The 23,977-nt window shown below is 45.7% G+C and overlaps 1 protein-coding gene across 2 annotated transcripts in view; it reads right to left on the bottom strand.

Moving 5' to 3' along the window:
- The window catches only part of CAB39 (calcium binding protein 39), a 92,389-nt gene continuing 70,038 nt past the window's right edge, over positions 1,627-23,977 (bottom strand). Inside the window, exons 5-9 of one of the 2 annotated variants that reach the window (XM_021075733.1) lie at positions 19,578-19,746; positions 12,551-12,610; positions 8,706-8,771; positions 4,838-4,981; positions 1,627-4,217 (exon numbers count right to left, since the gene is read on the bottom strand). In XM_021075733.1, coding sequence (XP_020931392.1) covers positions 4,029-4,217; positions 4,838-4,981; positions 8,706-8,771; positions 12,551-12,610; positions 19,578-19,746 — 628 coding nt within the window. In that variant the 3' untranslated portion in view covers positions 1,627-4,028. The remainder of the gene's footprint in view (positions 4,218-4,837; positions 4,982-8,705; positions 8,772-12,550; positions 12,611-19,577; positions 19,747-23,977) is intronic. The other variant, XM_021075734.1, reaches the window with a different exon arrangement.

The raw sequence follows: 23,977 nt of genomic DNA, 5'->3' as shown, positions 1-23,977 counted from the left end.
CTCTGCTCGTGCTTCAATCTCCAACCAGTGGAGGATTCAGCTACTGAAAAGTAGGGCAGAATCATGTTGTTCGAACGGACACCACGTATGCGAGTGACACAAATGTATCCCCAAGGAACAGGAGTGCTCATGAGCTAAAGCCTATCTAGTGGAGGATGGTGAAAAAGAGGAATCTTTCCTCAAATTTCTGGTGTCTGAGTCCTGAAGGGTTAACAAAAAGCCTCAAATTTCAGAGCACACGACTTCCTGTGCGCACTAGGCTGGGAACTGAGGGAGGGTCCCCGGGCTGGCGTGCAGACACTCGATCTCTGCACGCGCGCTCCACCGCGCCCACCCGCCGTGGTGGGGACAGGAGCCAAGGTCCCCACCACGCAGGTGTCAGCACCCGCGAGGATCACTGTGGGACCTCATGCAAGCGTGAGGTCCTGCGGCCAGTGCAGTGATGGCCCGCGCCCCAGTCGGTGTGAAGCCCCTGCAAACAGCTGGAGGCTCGGGCCTATCCGTCTCTGGCTGCGCGATCAGCCGCGGCTTTTGCAGAACCGGAAGTGCGCCCTGGCGCCGGAAGTGACGTCGCGTGTGGCAGGAGGCGGTGTGCTGCGCATGCGGGCAGTTCGCCCCTGTCTTCGTGAGGGTTGGTTTCAGAAACAGCCCAGTGGGCTTTGAGACTGTCGCTGGGCGAGTCTCACTTGGTCCTTCGTGCCTCCTGGAAGCCGTGGTCGGACAGCGGGTCGTGAGGTGGGGGACACAGGAGTGGCCGGCGGGTCAGAGCCTTTGGGCGCGCTGGGCGAAGGCACACGTGGATGGCTCCTTGCCGCCGGCAGGGCGACTTCCAGACGGAGCACGTGTGAGCCTCACAAATGGGAAGAGGCTGGGTCAGAGCTGCCCGGCGGGATTCCACTGCGGGCTGTGGGGCGGGGAGGGCACTGTGGGGGGAGAACTCCGGGCGTGGGCCCTCCTGTGTGACGCACGGCTCCCGAGCTCACCCTCGGGAGCAGGGGCAGTATTATCAGGTCCCACTGTCACCTTTCGAGAAGTACGAGAAACACGTGGTTTGAGCTACGTTAGAACAAGTGAAACGTTGGTATTCAGATTTCAGAGAAGCGCTTTTGGCCGGATGAGGACGGAGATCCTTTGCCGACAGAGGTTACGGTGGTGTGCCACCTGTCAGCAGGGGGCCGGGAGGAGAGACCTCCTTTCAGGAGCCATTTAACACTGTGCTTCCGTAGTTCTCTCACCTCCATAGTCATTTCACTCCAGTAATTTAGAACCAGCCCTGTCAAGTGTTTAGCTTTACCAGAGTGTTAATAATAAAGGGTCACAGAACCAGAGAAAGGATCTACTCGCCAAGTGCTATGGCCCAAAAGGTGATGCTAGTAAAAGGCTCTTAATAATACTTAACCATGAAAGGAAGGGCCAGGGAGCGCAGAACCTTGTAACATAAGTGAAAACTGCGTTTGTGACATCAAAAATAAAACCTTGAATGGGGAAAAGGAGAGGAGGAATGTGTAATAACTCTTTCTGGCTACAGGTGATGACCGTTTGTGCTAGTGTGTTTCCTGATGGGGCTGTTCAGAGTGATATCAATGCAGTTATCTGTAAGACATCATAAAAGCAAAAAACTGACAGTGCCGTTTCTCCAAAATTTTATTTTAATTTAAATTACAGGGCCAGCCAGATATTCTGATAAGAAATTTACTTTTCCTCAGGAGAAAGGAAATGCTTCCATGGCATTGTTAACAACTGTATACATCTTCACTTTTTTAAAGGGTTAAAAAATCACCTCGAGTAACTCTGACTTATGTAAAATTAAACCTTTATAACATAAAAGGAAACCACTTCCAGTATAACAGTTTTGGTAATATGAATATATTAAATGATCCTAACTTCAAATGCAACTTTTTAACTTTGAATGTTTTCACATTTTTGTTTAAAAACAGCAAAAAACCCCAAAGTTAACTATCCCTAGATTCCAATTCCATAGTAACACATCAGGGTTTTCTTGGACACGCTGCACCCCTCCCTGTCTTCCATACCAAGGCTCTAGTGCGACAACGGCACTGCCAGAGTGGAAGCTGTTTTGCTGTTTCGAGTTCTAAGATCCAGCTTGGCAAGGAAAGCGTTCTTCCACTTGGTGCAGTGTTTTCTAAAACCAGATAACCCGGCACTGGACCACAAGAACCAGAACGATGCCTCACGGCCAAGTCTGCCTTCCTAAACATCTTGCATGGTTGCATTTCAAGGAACTTGGACTGCTTTCTCTACTTCCAGCAGAAAAACATGAATTATTTTACACAGATTTTGGTAAAGACAGCCTTATGAAAACCAATTTTAATGTAGGCTGCCATTTCAATTAAATAGAATAAAATACATCTGTATTCTCTGGAGCTATTTTCCTAACTGGTGCTTCTAGAAAGAGATCTTAAAACCTGCTGAAACATCCTTTGGGAGTTTCACTTTACTGGCTGATAACTAATTCAATTAGTAAGAGAGGCTAGCAAAGAGTAATTATATAAATTTCTTAATCAGCTACAGCCATGCTGAATTCAAACTGGCAAACTCTTGATTTGTAAGTTGTTAGTTGTGACCTTCATTATCGCTAAGATGGACAGATACCATTCTAATAACTTTACACAGATAGATTCTAGCAGACACTGTTCTGTTGTGGTCACAGTAACAAAAAAGTGGTGCAAAATCAGTTACTTTGTAAATACTGATAATTTGCAGCATTAAGGAACAGGACATTAAAAAAAAAAAATAAATTTCCCCATAGGACACCTAGGACTAGGAACTCTTCTTTTCCTAAGAGAAGCCAAAGTTTTAATGATTCAGTTTCACAAATATTGTACTGGATTACTTACTCTAAGAAAGAAAAGGTGCTCTACAGAGGTCCCCCCCCACACAAAGAATCAGCGTTAATTTAGCATAATCGGTATCATTCATAGATCTGGCAAACTCATGACTCATTTTAAATGAATAAGGCCAATATTATGCAGGAAAGTGTTGCTGACTGAGTTCCTGGTCTGTACCAAAGCCTATTGATGGCACCCCATTAGATAACTGAATACAAAGGATTGGTTTACTTCTTTTAATGCTGTGATACTTAAATGTTAAATCAGCATTTTCATGTGATCTGAAGTATTTCAATTACTTATGAGCATTCATTTTTTTTTGCAAAAACTCAATATTAGGTAATAGTTACATACTAATACAATAACATTCCTCTGCTGTACAAATTAAATCATTTAAAAGAAATGAGCATTCTAAGAATTATATACAAAAGAAACCTGTAAGCATCGTTGAAATGAAATGCGAGGTGTCGTTGCTAGCTCTACTGTTTTAAAATACCTTCAAAAAGTAAGATGAACAAATACCCTTCAACATATTCCAGGTTTACGAGTCTCAAGAAAAATCAAATGTCAAAAAATTCTAGAAAGCTGTGAAAAGCATATATACATTTTCCTTATGACCTTGTGAAGCTTCACACTTTTAAGAAGTTGCTAAGTTTCAGTATCAATTTATTCATGTGTCAACTTTATCCGCCCAAGAGGCTCACATCTTGGATACAGTTCCCCTATGATTTCAAATAAAGCTCTGCACGGTCTTCCATTAGTGAAGGCATACAATCTTATCAAGAATCCATGCTCAGACCTTTAACAAAGATAAATGCAAACGGGCAGGTTTACTCTGATAATATCAATGCCTTCCTTCCCTAAAACACACTATCATCCATGCATTTGCCTTCACGAACCTAGCCATGTTCAGAACTTCTACAGCAAACGGAGTCTTTGAAATCTGAAATGACACAAAGATCAAGAAAAAGTCCACGTGTGCTCTAGTGTGCAAGAAAGCAGCAGCTACGTTCTCCAACTTGGACTGAAAAAAAAAAACAAAAAAAGGGAAAATGAAAACCGTTCACTTAACAGCAGATTAGCAGTAATGTTCCTCATGAATCGATAACAGTGCCTGATGCTGAATAGCTAACAGCGAATGCTGAATTTGGGTTTAATATTTTAGATGTTTATTGGAAATTAGGCTTCTTGCTGCGCTGGTCTCTTCAAATCCCTGATCTGTTTGACTAAATAGGTCTTCTCATCATTAAACTGTTCGTCCTCGGTCCTGTCATTCTGGAACTTGCTGAGGAACTCTATAAGTTTGGTCTGGTTCTTGAGGAGGATGTCTAGGATGGGCTGCGTCTTGTTAGGATTGGCTACAAACACCTGCACAGAGAGAAAGCAGTGTCAGCCACAGGGAATCGAACAAGGAACGGGGACATCTTTGCCACGGTTGGCAGAGCACCGGCAGGACACATCCCGTGCTTCCCGGGGCACGTGCGGAGGTCATGATTACTGGTTCAGGGGTGTTTGCTTTGGAAGACCTCACTTTACAATTAAAAAGCAGAATTACATGTTTTGGCACAAGAAGGACTGACATGCTCATTCACACTCAAAACTCTGGGTAGCTGATATTAAATACAGACTTTGATTTTAGAAGAAAATGAGCAGAAATCATTGCTGGGCCCAGGCGGTCAGAAAGGATTTTAAGAACCAAACCTCCTGGGAAAGCATTAAGAAATGGATTACCCTTTATGACTGATACTCTTCCATGCCAAAGATAAATGACATTCCTCTACAAATAAACTTTTCTTATTCCCCAATCCAAATGGTATTATACCGATCTGGGTCTATTTTGTTTAAATGCTGTACCACATAAATGTGAAGACGAACTGAACTGCATTGTATCACTTAAGATTGTCAAAATGAAGCTAATAAAATTTCAGTAATTTATGAACAATACGAGATCTACAACTCCAGAGGAAAAACGGTGTTTAGTACTCTACCTTAAAAACGTGAAAGGCCTCAAACTGGATGTTACGGCTTTTGTCTCGTAGAAGGTTCATCATTAATTTGAGGTTCTCAGGTTTACTGATGTATTTTGTCATAATTGTGAAGTTGTGTCTGTCTAATAGTAGTTCACCGAGAAGCTGGGAAGACATTTAAACAATTACTCTTCCATTATCAAGATCTGAAGTGAAACCAACGTTTTAAAAACAGTTCACTTAATAAACATCGTTACCAAGCACAGACTATGAGTAGGCACTCATCAGACTGATGAACCCAACCATGGCCTAACAGCTACTGAGTGCCTATGATATGCTACTTGAACACCCACCTTTTCTTTTGGGGTTTAAACCCAGGTGAGTCTGACACTGCTCTATGAAGAGGACACATAAGGCACATTTGGCCCTGTCAGAACGTATTCTTTAAATAGGCATTTGTGTTATCTCATTACAAAGAAAATATCAAGAAAATGGTCAGAAGATAAGTTCCTCAGTAACTATAAACCGTAGCTTAATTTAGAAATTTTACTATTTTTGGAGTTTCTGTCGTGGCACAGTGGTTAACGAATCCGACTAGGAACCATGAGATTGTGGGTTCGATCCCTGGTCTTGCTCAGTGGGTTAAGGATCTGGCGTTGCCATGAGCTGTGGTGTAGGTAACGGACGCGGCTTGGATCCCGCATTGCTATGGCTCTGGTGTAGGCCGGTGGCTACAGCTCCGATTCGACCCCTAGCCTGGGAACCTCCATATGCCGCGGGAGCGGCCCAAGAAATGGCAAAAAGACAAAAAAAAAAAAAAAAAAAAAAAAAAAGAATTTTACTATTTTTAATTTTACTTATCTGAGCTCCAAAGGACAAAAGGCTTCATGTCCAAAGTCTTTCATATATTACTCCTAACCACACCAAACTTAACATTTTATCTGATTCAGAAAGGTTTATAAAAACAAATACTTTGCTGTTCCTTCTAAAAGCAAGGTACCCTGAAGATACTCTAAGCTTTTCTTGGTGACTCTTCAACATTGCTAATGACATTCAATTCAACTAAAAAAGTCTGTGCCTTTAGCTAAGTCTGTGCTTACTGAGTTCTATGGAGTTGATTAATACCGTAATCAGTCCTTAATTTTAAAACTGTCTCTGCTTGTTCTAGATCTCTCTTTTTCTGGAAGCAGCAGTTACCTCTCCATGTTGTCAGCGTGCCAGCTTCTAGTCAAGGTCTAGTGTGCAGATGGTATAACTTGCATGGAGACAGGGCCAGGCTGCAGCCTTGTGGACACAGGCAGAGGCAGAGTGGTAGAGAGCCTGGCCCCTGGCACCAGCCTGCCTGGGTCAAATCCCAGCTCCCTACACCTTGGGAGCTCTGTAACCCTGGCATGTTATTTCACTTCTCTGTGCCTCAGTTTCATCATCCGTACGATGGGAATGGATAGTGTACCTGTATCTCATGAGCGTGTAGTGAAAAATAAAAATGTGAACATGTGCAGGACACACCGAACCTGAGTCTAAGAAGAGACACGGAGTGAGGTCTAAGGGACAGACAGAGTGACTGTGCCATGGTTGACGTGCTTTAGTTAACTCCTTTCTGGGTTCATGGATGTGTTCTAGATACTTAAAATTTCCAGAAACTGATCTCTAGATAAACAAATAACATGTCATTATAGTAAATATAAAACAACCTGTCTACTTAGGATCTATAAAGAATTTATAGGAAGAATTTAAAAGCTCATACAGGCGTCACATTGGTTCGAATCACATCCACAACTTTCAAAGTAAGAAGCCCAGTATTTATTCTTAAGGAGGCTCAAAAGTTAATATTAGGTAGGCAAAGGTTTATAGATTTATTGGTGTTTATTTTCAATCACAGAAACCAAAGAAATACTGAAAATGGCTCATTTCAGTTTGATTTTCTAGAGGAAGATGACTGGTAATTTTAAATATTTTTTTTGGACACAAAAATAAAAAATCTGAAGTTTGGTACAGGGGATACAAATTTGCTAGTAAAAGCTCTTTTTTTTTTTTTTTTTTTTTTCTGCTTGTTAGGGCTGCACTCATGGCATATGGAGGTTCCCAGGCCTACGGGTCAAATTGGAGCTGTAGCCGCTGGCCTACACCACAGCCACAGCAACGCAGGACTGGAGCCGAGTCTGCGACCCCACACCACAGCTCATGGCAATGCCAGGTCCTTAACCCACTCAGCAAGGCCAGGGGTCAGACCCACAACCTCATGGTTCCTAGTTGGATTGTTTTCCGCTGCTCGACGGGAACTCTGGTACAAACCCTTCTATCTAAGCAGCGCAAGAACTGAGAATTTAGTCAAAGTCTATTGATTTGACAACTGACCCCCCCAACCCCCACCACTGTGAAGGGGTATTAGCTCTGGAACCTAGTATCCCTGGCCGTTAGCTCTAGCCCCCTTAGCCTCTGAAAACACTGCCTCCATCCAGCAGGGAAAGCAGGACATCTTGACCTTCAGATATAAACTGGTTCCTGGAATAGGTCACTTCCCTTTGAAGATCACAGGAGGACCCGTCCTACATACGCTGATACACAGGGAGGAACAATTTCTTATTAAACAGCTGCCGGATGTACCGCATCCACCAGGAAATGAAAGGACGGTTCCTATCAGCTCTGAGAATTACTGGCCGTCACCCAGCCAGTATTCCTGGAGATGGAGCACAGGTTATGGACCCCTAACACTGGGCCAAAGGATGTGCAGGAGGCCAGGCCCCAGCCTGACTGGATGCTTCAGTGGTGACACATGTCCAGGCTGTGGCCATTACTGGTCCCTGATTACAGGAGTTACAGCCTTATGGAAAATGGAGGAAAGGAATCTTGAGGACATGTGGCTGGTAGAGTGTTTTTATCCAAGGACACAATGTACAATGGATGCTGCTCATGTCTTTTAGTCAATTTCCCCAGAAAGATAAAGTTTTCAAGAGTAAAATCCCCATGGCAGGAGAAGCTGGAAGGGAGTATTTGACGAAAATGAATTCTGACATCTCTGAGGGGAAGATCACCTGGCAGAATAGAATTTAAAGTGGATCTGGCAAGTAATATAAATGGAATTACAATTTTCCCCCCAAATCCTTTGTGAGTCCATCCATAGCTTCCATCAGGACTACTTACAGAATGAGGGGTATGCATTTATTAACTGCACTAAGAATTTTCTAGAGCAACAAACTTTCTGTAAAGAGCCAGGCAGTAAGTAATTTAGATTTTGCAAGCCACATGGTCTCTGAGGCAACCATTCAAATCTGCTCTTGTAGCTGAAAGAGCCACAGATAACATGTAAAGAAATGAATGCAACTGTGTTCCAATAAAACATTATTTACAAAGACTTGGCAGAGGCTGGATGTGGCCCATGGGCTGCCATTTGCCTACCCCTGCTCTCGAGTTTTAAATCTTACATTTAGGTTCCAATGGAATTGTCCGTATCCTAGTTTGGCACAAAGCAGCCAAACTTACCTATGGTTCACAGTAACTTGGCCCTCCACAGGGCCACCCTGTGCCACCTGGCAGCGTCGGGGAGCATAACACCTACAGGCCTTCGAGTCACTGAGATGATTTTACTTTTTAAAAGTGGCTTCAACATCTGAAGTACTTCACTGCCAAGAGATGAAGTCCTCTTCATGATTCTGTATATTCTATTTTGGTGTCTCTGACACACAAGGAGGGGGGCAGGGGCAGGTACCCTGCGTGGACCACTACTGAACCCCGCTCCCTTGCACAGAAATCTTGTTCATGGACAAATGGATCTTCCCTGCAAAGAAAGGTCCGGGACCCATACCAGCGTAACCCCCTTTCCCCACACCAACACTTCAAACGTGCGGCGGACAGAAATAAACTACTTAAGATAAACAACCTGTCATACCTTGAGTGACTGCCTTTTTGTCACATAATTTTCTGAATGAAGTAACTTCTCATACTCACTGAAGAACTAAAAGACAAGAAAACACATAACAGAGTTTTTTTGTTTGTTCGTTTTTTGAGGACCAGTAGATCACATTAAAAAGCGTGAGTACAGACGTCTAAGACCACAATTTCTGCCCAAGCTCCCAGCTTCCTGTTCCAGTCCATCCTCGGGGTGATAGCGCGGCTGAATCCTCTACGAAGAGGGGCTCCTGGGACTGACCCGCTCCCGGCTCTAGTGAGGCACCCACGTACTTTAAACCCAGTCCTCTCTGTCACCCAAACTCCCCATGCACACAACATAACTCCCCTTCCCCCACTGTCTTCTCACTGTCGCGGCAGCTCTCATTTCTTGGTGTTAAGATTAGAAAATAGTATTTTTTTTACAACTCAGCTAGTCTAAAGCACAATGACAAAGAGGTCCACAAAGAACCACTGTTCTTTCAAGGCAAGAAGAGGAAATAATTAAAATAGAAGAGAAAAGAAGTGCGGCACTGTTTTGTGTGGGTTTTTTTTAGGGCTGCACCTGTGGCATATGGAAGTTCCTAAGCTAGGGGTCGAATCAGAGTTATAGCTGCTGGCCTACGCCACAGCCACAGCCACACTGGATCTGAGCCACATCAGTGACCTACACCACGGCTTGTAGCATTGCCAGATCCTTAACCCAGTGAGCGAGGCCAGGGATCAAACCCGCATCCTCATGGACTATGGACACCACGTCCAGTTCTTCACCCACTGAGCCACACTGGGAACAACCAGCACTGTTCAACAGGTAGGTGTCCCACAGAAGACAGGACTTGAAGAACGGGAGAGATTTCATTCAGAAATGGTGAGAAGAGATACTCTTAGGGGAGAAAGGGGAAGGACACAGCATGAGTGAAGGAAGACAGGAAAATGCAGAATGACACAGGTTTGAGAACTGACAAGTGTCACTAGATGTATAAAATGGTGCTTGCTAACAAGAGCTGTGCCCTGGGAGCGGTAAGAAGCAGGAGCAGAGGAGGCAGGAAGGCAGGAGACAGAAGTGAGGGACACGCAGGGGCCAGGGCCCCGCTCTCTGCAAGTTCGGACAGAAGGCCAGTTGGCTTTAAGGTATGTATGTGTATTTTGTTTGTTTTAACTATGGACAGGTTTTCAAAGCTCCAAAACCCTGCAGTTCTGACTCTGTTGGGTGTTGGTGCTTTACGGAGCCCTTTCTTCAGTTGTGGCGCGTGCTAAGACGCCTGCTCTGTGGTTCGGTCCAAGCTGAAACGAGCTGTGCCTTTACTTTAGGATGGGCCCTCGCAGGCCTTCATCCGTGGTCTAGGGCAGGGGTTGGCAAACTAGAGTTCAGGGGCTGAATCCAGCCCACTGTCTGGTTTTATAAACATTTTCCTGGAACACGGCCATGCCCATTCATGCATTGTAAATAAATTCAGTCTACGTACTGCTTCTGGCTGCACTAGTGGTAGAACAGACAGAGGAGCTGACAGAGACTGCAAGGCCACAACGCCTCAAATACTTGCTATCTGGCTGGCCCTTTACAGGAAGGGTTTTTTCCAACCCTTGGTTTAGGGCTAAGCCAGGCCTGCGGGTGCATGCACGCTTTTGCTTTTCTCCAGGCCGAGGGAGGATGGCCATCTCTTGAGCATGTTCGCAGGGAAGCCTACCTCCTCCTCAAATGATTACCACGCTGATGATCAAAACAATTTGATCTGCCTTTAATCAGTAACAGAATAGGTACACCTTAAGTTCTGACAGAAAATACAAGTTAAGATTCTCTGCCGCATACGCTTTAGGGTACGCTCGGTGGTAAGAACTTATTCTTGAAAACTGCCAGGGTAGATCGGACCCCTGGTCAGGAATAAAGGACTAGGAATGGACAGAGGACAGGCTCTGTTTGGGCTCCTCCAGGATTTGCCCTCCAGGAGCGGCACTTCAGGCCGGCAGTTCACACTTTATTTGCTGCACGCCACCCTCGGGACTGCGTCCACTACCCGCCTCGCTGCTTCACCCCCATCGAAGAATGAGGACGGGAGGAACGGTTTCAGGTCCCGGGGCTAGAAAAGCCTGTTTCTTTCGAACAGGCATATGCACTGCTTTACAGATACTGATTTCTTTTCATCAGTTTTGTTTCCCTCTGTGTTTTGTTTATTAGAAAGCTCAGAGCCAAAGTGTAGAGATTTCTAGTTTTTGCATAATAGCTCCACTTGAGGTGAATTTAAATTGCCCGTATTTCCCCACTTTCCTTCCCTCCCCTCAGATGGGACTGTATTGTATATTCATTTCTGTCAGCTACTGCCCATAAATTTTCTAAAATCCTGTCGACCGCTGTTAACTGTAATAACATACAGGAAAACACGTTATTGTGAAATTAAACCGATGTCATTGCCTACAGTAAATTTCTTGGAAATTAGTTTTTATCTTTGATAGGCTTTAAATTAAGATTCATATGTTTAAATAAAAAAACCTTTGAGGCCATGTGGTCATAAAGATAACACAGCCCATGATTATTAAATGCTTATTTACTCTGTTCCAGGCACTGTGCCCTGCAGCTGACACACACGTCCTTATCTCATTCTCACAACCACCCAGTAGTAGGAAGGTGCTAATGTGAGCCTCTTTTAGACAGAGGACCCTAAAGGCACAGAGGATGAATGAAGGTGCCGGCCCGAGGGCTGGTGGCACACGGTGGAGCTGGGGCTCGAAGCCAAACTCCACGCAGTCTGGTGCCAAAGCCCACGCTTCTAACTCCTGTAAAAGGCACCAACAAAGTGACTGTGCTGCCGATTTAAACCAACAAACGCAGAGAAAGAAACACGCCCACATCTCAATGCACGGGGCAGAAAGAAAACTAAATGACCAGCAATGTTTACACCATTTGAGGCTGTTTATGAGGGAATTACTATGTACTGAGCACTGTGCTGTATTACTGGGAGTGGGAGGGAAAGACAGCGGGAAAGGAACACAGGAGACTCAGAAAGCACACGTTTTGCCTCCAAGAACCTTCTAATTTAGTTGAACAGCACAGTGAAGTACTAACAACACCCAGGATTTTAAAAATAAAAACAACTAGTGGAAGAATGCAACTCTAAGCCAAATTTCGGGGAAGAGGTAGACATTTTAAGTGGACTGTTCTCACTGTAACTTCGCCAGGAGCGGCTATGAGGTCTTGGACGTGGACGTTAAAGCAGAAGTGCTCGCGGGTACCGTGGAAAGCACAGTGCGTGGGCACAGGACAGAAGGCGCATCCAGAACTGCCACCCCACCCCGGGCTGCTACCACTGGGAAGTCTGACAGCAACTTAAGCTGCAGGGGCCTTACGGCTGGGCTAATCCAAAGTCCTCATGCTACGAATAAGGATGGCCTTCTGAGTGCCTCAGTGGTAATGGCTGTGGTCTTGGCCCCAAGCAGTGGGCAGCAGAGCAGGGGCAGAACCGGCTGCTGCCTCCTCTAGGCTAGTGCTCTTCTCGCCTGTCAGCCGCTGCCTCCCTTCCTCTCCATTTGTAAGCAGCAGGAATGGGAGTGACTAATGGAAAGGAAGAGTAAGTTAAGAAGAATAACAATTTTTCTGCAGCAAAGTGCTTTATTTTCCTCTTCCAAAGTAAGAAAAGATGCAAAGGGCAAGTGTGTCATCAAACAGATAAAATCAGCTTCTGACCAGGGAATGCTCTATACCTCGTTTTAGTAGAGAAATGATTACGGCACCAATTAAAAACACCGCATTCCCAAAATTAATATTCTGGTACAAGGTCTAACGAAAATCTTTCATTTCTGGTAACAAAACTTACGATTCGCTGTTTTAAAATTAGTATGTCATATACTTACTCTATCATAATGTTGTTCCAAAAATTCTGCACTGAGCAATTTATGTCTTGTAAGTAAATCCTAGAAAAAGAAAATACACTTTTTACAGTTGTTTGGCATTCAAGTTCTTTTAGAAAAGAGAATCCTAAACATTCCACGCCATTTTACCTGATAAAAACTGCTGTTAAAAATTACTATACTTAGAAATATTTAAGCATGAATTACACTGAAAATGTTGATTCTACGTAAGAGCAAATAAACTCATTAATAATTTAAAATTGTGACTGTAATGATTATGATTGCCACAGGTCTATAGCTCTTAGAAGGAAAAATTAAGAAAACAAACATAAGATAAAAACTCAAAGAAAGGGAATCAAGAATTGAAGTGAAATAAAGTGAATGGTTGTGATAAAATGTCAAATAGCATACTGCTCCTGGTGGAGAAAGAAGAAATTTCTTTTATTAGAAAAAGTACTGGAGGTTCCATTTTCTTCCTCCTAAATTCAGTTACATTCAGTTTCATATTGAATGCAATCTTCTTTCAGAGGTAGAATGTTTTTTAAAAGTCTCATCATATTATAAACATTAGCTCCTAAGTAAGCAGACTAATGCTGCAAACATGTAGAACCAAGTTTATATGACCCTGAGTCCAATTCTGCATCCCTATGAAACAGCTTCTGCCTCACCCCATGGCTCTCCCTGGAAACAACTCAAGGATCATTCACTCAGAAACCATCCACCACATGCCAGGTAATGCTCTAGGTGCTGGGGCTACAAAGACAAAAAGATGTGGTCTCCCTGCCTTCAAGGACCTGGAAGTCGGCCTTGGTCTCACCAGGTGGAAGTGAGAATGGGGACAGGTGATAGCAGGTACAGCCAGTCAACATTTGGTGAATTAATGGAAAAAAATTCCTTTAGCGCTGCCTGCTGGAGAGTGCAGTGCCAAAAAGCCCTCTTTTCCTAACCACCTTCCCAACTTGTTTTCTTTGCTGTTTATGCTCAAGTTACCCAGGCTACAGTGAACTCGTGTCTCCTGCAGTACGTCCCCGTGTCGCTGGTCCTGAGAAACGCTCTGAGGGACGATCCACAGTCGAAGCGTGTGGAAAGCGCTGCAGCTCCGGTTCCCTCGATGGGGATCCGTCAGGTCTCAGGATTCTGCAGGGAGCTCTTTCACTGCCTACTTTGTGAACGTCCTTCCCTGAAGGGCCTTCTTTGCAAAGGCTTTCCCCTCAGCCTGGCTCCTACCTTCGGACCTTGACTCCAGCGTCCCTTCCACAGGGAACCCTTCCTGACTGGTCACGGGCACCAAAGCACGGTCAACAGTTAGGACTTGACATCTGTGGATTATATTAATGTCTCTCTCGTGCTAGACTGTTCACTCTATAAATACGAGGGTCATGTCTATTTTTACTACTCTCTGAATCCCCAGCACCTATGCAGAACCCAGCACATAGTAGGAGCTTAATATTTAATAAATGAATGAACCAACAGAACTGGGGAACATGTGGGAAGACACCACATTAAACAATCTTCCAAGTATGCTTCTGAGAAGGCTTCTCACTCTACCCCAAAGATTTACAGGTGTTCAAACTGCTGGATAGGGTATGTCCTATGCGCATGGAAGATCTACCCAATTTTTCCCCAACCCCTTCTGGGGATCAAACAGGCAAAATGAGAAAGGCTGGAGTTTGAATAACTTCGAGAATCCGGGAAGAAATGCTACGAGGCTTCCCCACATGGGGAAGGAGGAGGTGGTGGTGGGGGGCAGAGGACTGAGGGCATCTTGGCACACTGGTCCACGGGGTGAGACGTGAGTGAAGGAGAGAGGAACACAAGGACTTTAAGGGGACATACCGGCCATGCTTGCTAAGGACGGTCCCTCCTCTGGAGAGCTCCTGTCTACGACAGGCTCCCTGTGCACAAGTCTCAAGGTCAGGGCTCTGTCTGGACGACTCGCTGCTGAGCCCCAGCACCTAAACAACAGCACCCAACAGGGCAGCAACTCAAGAGACTTGTGAACGAACTGAATGAGCAGTGAACAAGAGAATTTAAGGACTGCTGTGTCTGGACCCGCGCGCCCCTGAGCACCGTGTCTACGTCTCTGTGGCGAAACCTCTCTGGAGGAAGTAACTGCAGGAAGCGCAGCGACAGGAACCAGGCGCTCACTGCTCTGTCCCCATCTGCCCAAAGAGAAGGCCAAAGGAGGGGGTCTCAGAGACAACAGCTCTCGGCTGGGGTTGGGTTCTTAGGAACGGGAAGGTAGAAACTACTCCTCCAAAAAGCAAAGATCCAAAATCTGCTGGGTAAGAGCTTTTTCTCTAGGTCTGAGTAAGGTGACTATTTACACCCTAAAGGCTATACCGCCAGCAGGAGCAAGAGGCTGACGGGTGGGTTACACATGGTAAGCGGGCACCTCAACCATCTCGCCATGGAGACTGTACTTGCTATCATGTGGTTTAAAGAGACCAGGAAGCTCTCAGGAAACCACATGGCCTTGGGGTAGGAGCGAGTGGAAAGGGGCCAGAGGCTGCTGAAGCAGCCGCTGGACCCCAATGCACAGCAGGAGGAAAGCCCGTCTTCATTAAGAAGGACCCTGGAGGGGACAGTAAAACATGAGCAGGGAAGGGACAACTGCTGGGAGCCAGCCCAGAAAAAAGGCTAGTCCTAAGCTGGGAAAAGAGGAGGTGGGGCCTTGGTCAGGGCCATTCTCTCCTGAGAGACGGGAGGGAACCCTGCCCTCAGGACTAGGGCCGAGAGCTCCGGCGAGCTCCAACCAGGCTGGGGGGCACAGAAGCCAAGAGACGAGAAGACGAGGGAAAGTGGTCACACAGGGTCAGTATCTGGTAAGTGACCTGCAAAGCTGACAGGGTGCACGCGGTCGCAGACTGCAGAGCTGCTGGATCAGCCAGCAGGGGCAGACAGAACAGGCTTTCCAACTTCCCAACCTATCTAATTCCAGAAGAGCCAAGGCCCCAGTATTACCCGGAGAAAGGTCAGGGACCATCTCCCAAGTCCAGCAGATTGAGCAGCCAACTTTTAGGGTGGGCTCGAAGTTACAAGATTCCTACAAGTTATGTGAGTCTGGATCCCAAACATCATGTGACAAAGACAGCCCCGGAATCCCTGAAGAAATGCTGCTAACCCAGGGGGCTTGTTTCCATAGAGCCCTGGCACGTCCTTGGACCCGATTTTGTACTTGATGATGGTCAATGTCCAAGGACAAAAGAATCAATTGTCCCAACTGTGTGGGTCGCCTTTAGAGCTCTGGAAGTTAGAGAGAACTTCCTGTGCTAGCGTCAAAACCTATCCCCAGGTTATTTCCAGAAACTGTTAGAGTCGACAGAAATAGGTTTAATCCATTTTCTCTAGGACCCCACTTTAAACACAAGTAGCGCTCTCATGGCAAGTCCCTACCGAGTCTTCTCGTCTCCAGGCTAAATACGTCCAGTTCCTTTAACCACTCCTCGAATGACAGGTTCTGAGTCCCCCTCACCATCTACTGTCTTCTGAAAGTCATCTATTTGTCTATGTGCCTCTTAAAGTGTAGCGCCTGGAATGGAACACATTTATGTGTTGTTACCTTACAAGCTTACAGTGGGCTGAGACCATCAACAGCTCCTCAGGTCACACACTATGTGGTCACAGGTAGCTCTGGGGCAGCAGCATCATGCTGTTTAATTTTACTGGACGTTCAGAATTTTGTTTACTCAGGGTGGGCTCTCTAGTCAGACTGCCTGGGTTCACATTCTGGCTTCCCCATTTATGGTCTGACTTCACCCAACATTTCTAGGCTTCAGTTTCCTTATCTGTAAAGGAGATAATAACATCACCTCCTTCACAGGGTTGTTTGCGTATGAAAGGAAATTACCTACACATCAGTAATCATTACACTTCGTAATTACTGCCTTTGGTATTACCTATTATTATTTTTGTGCCTTATTCCGACATTTCATAGCTACAGAGCTGGGTCCTCAAGCGGAAGACAGTTATCTGTACTTCATTTCAACCTGTTATATTCCGGCCTCTCCGGGTCTTTATGAAGCCTTACTTTAAGGTTCTGTTACCTGCTTTCTGGCCCTTCATGGCACACATTTGCGGTCGTCCTTTATCTAAGTCTTTAATAAAAATGTTCAACTGTGTTGAGTAGAGAATTAAAAAAAAGGACAAATTTCTCCCCAGGATGGTGGCAATCCATTTTCTGGTACCTTACGGATGTGGAGTTTAATTAATTATGAACTGCTACACTGAAACTCCGTCTAGCTCCTGACTTTCCATTGTCTCCATGAAGACAGACCTGTACAATCACTCAGTGTTGAACATACCCTCACTGCCATAAAAGAATACTTCTATCAGCTACCGCTTACTGTGCACACACCGTGTGAGCGCACAACAACCCCGACACGCTAGTATTATTTCCTACAATCTGACAAATGAAAAGACTGAGGTCAAACCAGCAGCACAGCTGGGAAGCGAACCCAGGCAGCCACGCCTCAGCCCTCTGGTCCAGGGGCATCTATGAGATTAGTATGGCTGGACTACTCTTAGTGAATCCATGCTGGCTGTGGGTACACGGTTTCCTTTCCAAAATGCTCAGAAAGCATTTCTTTAGCAATACTTTCTAGCACCTTACACAGGTATAACATCAAGCTCCAAGCTCCACCAGCCTCTCTGGGGAATCTACCTTCTCTTACTCTGGAAAATTGGAAATATATTTGTTGGCCTTCCGATGCCCCCTCCTCATCGCCTTAATTCTTCAAAACAAACAAAAAATCGTGAACAAGTGTTTGGCCACTGATTTACTCTCAGTAAATAGTATTCACTCAAGCTCTGAGTCCCGGATGTATTTTGAGCAGGCAGTTTTAACCTCCTTTTAGGATTCAGCATCTGTTCCTTGGACATTAAATCCAGGGTTATGGACGAGCCGCATTTGTCTGAAGGTGCAGAGTGCATTTTATCGGAAGGCAGCTCTGGTCACATTCTCAAAGGAGAGCATGAACCAAGGATCTGTTCTTTCGCATTATACACAGATTCTCTTCAAAAAGGACCCCGCACCCCAGAGGAGGAGTGGACCTCCTCCCCTCCCTGTCAGCACCTCTGGTCCTTCTTTCTCCCCACGCTGCCCAGACTTTGAAGGGAGGGCTGGGAGGCAGCGTCTTCAGTCTGTTTGATAGGCCTGTGCCTCTGCTATGCTGTCTTAGTTTGGGGATCTACCTAATTGTGCTGCTTGGAGAGCTCTCTGTTCAGGGGCCTCTTTAACTGGCTCGCTCCTTCCCAGTCATCAGGAGCGGCTGAGATACAGAAGCCAAGACCGCTCCTCGCTGCTCTTTCTAGAGCTCATCCTCAGCATCCTACGGTTTTCAACATTTCCCTTTCTTGGGCAGAGAATACCGCCTGGCTGTGCCCAGTCTTCCCCTCTCTGGCTCCCGTGACCTGACAGGGTTGCTTCGCCCACAGTGATCCTGCCACCATCATTTTCTTCTTGGTGAGACTTTCATTCAAAGAAGCAGCTTAACTGAGATGAAATGATCGGCAAGGCCAGTGAGGGCTGTCAGACACCTCGAATCACACTTCCGGCATGTAATTTGCACATCCCCCTCGCCTCTTGGCCAGTTTTGCCATCTGTGCCAGGAGCTTGTCATCTGCGCCCTTCACCTGGTCAGGCGGCCTGGCTGCATTCTCTCAACACCACTGCCACTCCTCTGCCCTCGGCCTCCTGCTCCCGGTGTCCCACGCTCAGGCTTCTGGCTTTCCTGCCACCCGGGAGTATCCCTTCCCAACGTGTGCTGCTGCTCCACCTCCCTCCAGAACGAGTCTGCTGCTTTTGAATGGGGCACACCCCCCGTCAATAGATCCCGGTCACAAGTCCCACCAAGAGCAGTGACACCTAAGACGTCATATTTACCACTGCGTTATGATCCCCAATTCATTTCATTCTGCTTCATAATTAACATTCAAAGCTCTGAGGTCTTCCTGAGGCCTTCTGACATCCTCTCTAATAACCCCGAGGCACCTCTCGTGTTATCATCTCATTCCCATTCAATGGGAGACCCCAACAGCCAGGTCCCCAGGCTTTTGTTCTATTTTAAGGGTGTTCATTTGCCCTAAGGGATAAATTTTATTCAGAGACCAAGGCGTGTACTCATTATCTCAGTGACTCTTTATACAAAACTGGACCCTCACAAGAAAACTGGCCACTTCTTACTCTAACAGTGTTTGTGGTTTCTGAGCACAGTGGTCTGCAGGTTAGTGTATTATATTCTGATTATATAAAAAGTGCAGTTCAAAGTATTTGCTTGTGAGGTCAGATATTTTAAATAAGGGAATGTAACATGTAAAGGCTTGCTTTCATTGTGAAAAACACTAATAAAGATTACTGATTTACATACCTTAAACAGCACAGACCCCTGGCATTCAAAACCACAAATGTGTAGCTTGTACAGTGCTATCATATCATAGGTGTATTTAATTGATACAAACATACAACAGGGAGATCAGGTAGGCAGGGCAGGGAGGAACAGTGCCAGTGACTCTGCACCCCCCGCCCCTCCATGTGTAATAGATAAGCTCTGGCCTGAGCTTGACATGGGGGAGGTAAGGCCACTGGGCCCTGGGGCCTGGCCACAATACGGAAGTCTCTGTCCTGAATGTGGTTCTAGTATTTAAACATGTATACTCCAAAGTAACCCGGCCCTGAACAGAAAGGCCAACTACTCTGTCTGGCGTTTAACCAAAGAAACTGCCACAGCATATTCCAACACAGAAGAAAAATCTGATTTTTATATATACTGCATATCTGTATATTGTCCTTGATAAGAAATTTAACAGAACAGTGTACTTTTGACCATAGAGGACTTCTGTCTTTTAGACAGACTTTAGAATCTTAACTTTTCCAACCTTTTAAGCTGTGACTCTACTGCAAATACCCGAGTCACACGAACACATGTAAAATATATCTGCTCTCTCCCACTAGAGGGCAGCCGTGTACAGACTTGGAGGACAGAGGAGGTTTAGGAATAAAGTCTATAGTTAGAATTCTAGTTTCTGTTACCTTGAATGTGGCAAATGCATCTGAAGCTATGTCAAATGTTGACATTTCAACATATCTGAAGAAATCATAAAACTGTTCTGACCACAAAATGATTTTTGCAAGTGGTTCATGTCTGATGCACTCTCTTAACATTATCCCACAATTTAGAGCTATTTCTGGAGATTCATACCTGCAAAAAGAAAAGACAAACATAATTGCTTTTTCATTTTTAAAAAAGAAACTCTAACACGGAACGGTTCTGATTTTCAGAAAAGGAAGTTTCAGACGTGTCCTAAGTGGCCAGAGCAGGTGACAAAATGCATCTCTCTCAGAGCAGAATAGGTGCTCGGAGGGCTTTAATCAGAGGGCACACACAGGGCAGTTGGTGGTGGCTGCTTCAACCCAAGGAAAAGGAACAGTCGAGAGGGATCGTGTGAATAAAAGCTCCGGATTTAAGCTAAGAGAACTATTCAGGGTCAGACGTCCAAATCGGGTTTAGTTTTACACATGGTGCTCTCAACACTGCAGAAAAACTAACAGCTGAATCAAAATCAATAGGAAACAAAATAGTTTCCTAAACTCATAGTAGCTAAACAGGTCTATCTGATAGACCTATACATAAACAGCATTCATACTTTAAATATACATCACTGCATACCTCATTGTTTCAATTCAAGGCTCAAAATAGTACTTTCAAGATTCCTGGCAACACGCAAGCGCCGCGAAGCTGAAAGCCCAAGGCGAGGGCCCTCCCCACGCAGCCCTCCTCTGCGCCCACCTCTACGCTCTCGCCTCCTCCTCCCCTGGGATCACACCGAAAATCCTGTACTTCTTTCGGCCCAGAAACCCTCTCCGTCCGGATGCCCAAACCTCTTGGGCCGGACCCTGCCATTCTGCTCCAACGCGTCGCCCGGTGCCTCCACTTCCCTTCAAGCGCACGCACAGGTTTCGTCTCTCACCGTGTCGCCTCGTTTCCCGTCATCAGACTCCTTCCTACCATTCTACCAGTGAAGGAAGACCTCCTCGTGGCTAAAACAGTCGTGTCTCAGGACGGGAATCCTGCCACTCGGCCTCCGGACAATGCAGATCGCTGCCTCGCCCTCTTTAAAGAAAGAACCACTCTCCCCCGGCCCCACTTTCCCACTTGCTGGGTTCCCACGTCTTGCCTGGCTGAGGTCTCTCCTCTGCGGCCTCCACACGCCCTCGGGGTTCCCACCACAGCCCCCAGATGGCCCCTGCGCAGATCTCCCCTCAGCTGGAGCCGAGCATTTTCTGTTGCCGCTTCCGGGCACCTTCAGTTAAAGGCCTCCCGTAAACCTGCCGTGTCTAATTTGGCATCACTGTTTTGTTTCAGGTGCCTGGGTCTAAACAGGTCTAAGAGAACTTTCCTTGATAATGGAAATGTTCTGAATCTGTGCTGCCTACTAAGCACTTGGGACTTGGCTCGTGTGACTGAGGGACTGAATTTCAGAAGCTACTTAATCGAGTTTAAGATTAAATAACTGCGTGTTATTAGCAGGGTCTGGATTGGACAGCGCAGTTCTAACCCTTCGCCTCTTTATCCTCCATCTACTCCCCTCTTCCCACCTTCGGTGTCACCACTCCTTCTTAATACCGCTTTGAAATACCTCAGTTTCATTTCCTTTTATCTGTTCTCACTGCTGCATGAAGTCACATCTGGTCAAGCAAGTGCCCCCCAACCCGCCTCTTTGTTCTGTCTTAACACATTTACTTGAAGCACAAGTACAGCAATAACCTCTCCAGCTTAGGAGCTTCAAACAATTTCTTCTTGCTAATCAGACAGACAAACGTCTGGGCTTTAATGCCCAGGCCTCTGCGCATCCTACCTCCTCCTCTGGGTGGGCACCATCTCCCACTAGCCCGCAAAACACCCCGATTACCCCCTTATTGTTGCCAGTCACCGTGTCCATTCCTGCCTTGTACTTACTCTTTTTTTTTTTTGGCCTAAGCCACTTCTAACTATCTGGAGCCTCAATCCTAAATCCAACCATCGCTGTAACCAACCCTTGCCTTATTGGTTAAACCCACATTTTATCGCCTGAAATCCTACAGGAGTGTTACTTAGCATTACTCTTTGGTTGCACACATGGTCGTCACAGAGCCTCGCAAGACCAGAGCGGCGTTCCTCATGTCACTACGGCATGGCAGCTGCCATGCTGGCCGGCTCTTAGGTGATGAAGTGTCCGCTCACAAAAGGGCTGATGAGACAATTCATCTTTGCTGATCTGAAACAGGCTAGGAGACTAGAAGGACAAGAGTAAGGCACCTTGGTACAACAAGCTGGGCAGGTTTTGATGGCAGTTTGTCAAGTTTGTCTTAAATGATTAAACCGTAAACCAACGAGTACAAGGCAAACAGTGACGCTGTGAAACCTGTTAGCAGAGTGGAGAGCACACTAACATTTAAGTCGCCAGTGGAACAACGGCTGCCTCCAAATGCAGACTAACACTGGCAACGAGACTACTTCCAAATGCACACTAACACTGGCAGCATAACGCCCCCAAATGTCTCATATCAAAGCACTTACAGACTGAGAGGATAATACAGTGCATGAAAGTAGTCCAAACTAATTAACCAACAAGGGTAGAGAAATCTTAAAAAGACAGTTCACAGGGCTCCTGGAAGAAATGGCTCTTTCCTAGTCTGAGGCAGGAACCGGTACAAAATGAGCAAGGGACATCTCGTGCCAGACAGCAAGGAAGCTACTATCACAGACGAATGGGTTCTTGCCAAAAGCACACAGAACCAATGGGAAGGAGCTCCCAACAGCCCAAGGATGGGGAAATCTGGATATGACTGCAATGGATTGAGACACATCAAACATATTTCAAAACCCCCTAAAATGTGAATTCAAATAATGCTTAAAACAATAACATACTCATTGCTCATCTAAGGCAAGAGCATCAACTGATCATACTAAAAAATGATATTTAAAGCAAACAAAAAAATCAAGCATCTATTCTGTGTTTCCCACAGAGGTCACTGACGAGGAACAAAACACACGTAATAGATGGAGAAGGAGCAAGAGAGTTAGGAGATCGCCGCTCTGAATCCAGACGACGACCATCAGCGGATGCTAAGACTGTGCGGTGGGGGCTTGACGGAGAAGTTCAAGGTGGGCAGTTTGGACTGACAGCACCGACATCCACTCATCCACTGAAACATCACCACAGCAGGACGGCCAGAGTTGCCCAAGAGGAAGTATACTGCCCCACCCACGAAGAATTCTTGCTCCCCAAACCGAAGAACTTAAAAGAAGACAGAGGAACTTGATTACGGGTGAAACCGCAGGGCGCCAGGCCAAAACAGGTGATTTTTCTCCAAAATCAATGACCCAGTTGCTTCAGCAAATAAATGGTATTAAAAGAAGAGGGTAGAAACTACTATAGATTAAAAGAGAGTTAAGTCACATCAACCAAATTCAGGGTGTGGACCTTGCTGGAAAACTGATTTAAACTAACTGAAAACGACATTTGGGGGGGAAAATCACGGAACTCTGAACACTGACAGGGTATTAGATAATGTTGGGCTTCTCAACGATATTGCGACTACAGTAAAAACATCCTTTCTGTGTTATGTGCTACGGATGCACACTGAAGTGACGTCGCATGTGAGGAGGAAGCAAGGAGACAAAGAACAGATGAAACAAGAATGACAAAAAGTTGGTAACTGTTGAAGCCTGGTGATGGGTAGAAAGGGTTTGTTATGCGATGCCCTCGAGTTTTACGCATACTTTGCACAATAAAAACTAAAAAGGGCGGGAGGCGGGTTCTGTGGGGTTGGCTTCTGCAGGCTCCTTGCCTTCCTAAGCGGAGGTTTCTGCTCTGGCCAGCTCAGCCGAGCGCGTCAAACCTTTCTTTAATTACCTCTAGAGTCTTCCTTTACATCCTATGTAACAACGTTCACATCACAGCCCTGGCTACTCCGAGGTGAAAAACAGAGGCAGAGTTAACGAATGCTCAGATTTTAATCATCATGGCTTTCTACGGGAAAAGGAGAAATTGGCTTTCAAGATACATAAAGGCATCTGGAAGCTGCTCTAAGAACATCAAATTTCAGATTACTCACTACATGTTCACACACGCAGCTCTGGACTGATACAACAACAAAAATCAGATGCCAAAAATTCTGTATGGCAACATCTGAAGAAGCAACTCACAACTAGAAAGAAGGAAACAGAACGCTGGCATCCAACACATGCACTGACTCATGCTTTGTCTAAACAAGTTTGAACTTGGGGGAAGTGTTAAACCACAGAGATATGAATCAGAGTGAGGCAAGCTATAAAACCAGGGGTAGGACAGCAGGCTGATTCACGCCAACAGTCATGCCAGTAAAATGCCTGCCCGCCAATCTAACAGAACCCCAGCAAATGTACCCCATACCCAGAGCTGGCAAAC

Source organism: Sus scrofa, chromosome 15 (assembly GCF_000003025.6).
Source record: "Sus scrofa isolate TJ Tabasco breed Duroc chromosome 15, Sscrofa11.1, whole genome shotgun sequence".
Classification (NCBI taxonomy): domain Eukaryota; kingdom Metazoa; phylum Chordata; class Mammalia; order Artiodactyla; family Suidae; genus Sus; species Sus scrofa.
This window is presented reverse-complemented; position numbering and strand designations above follow the sequence as displayed.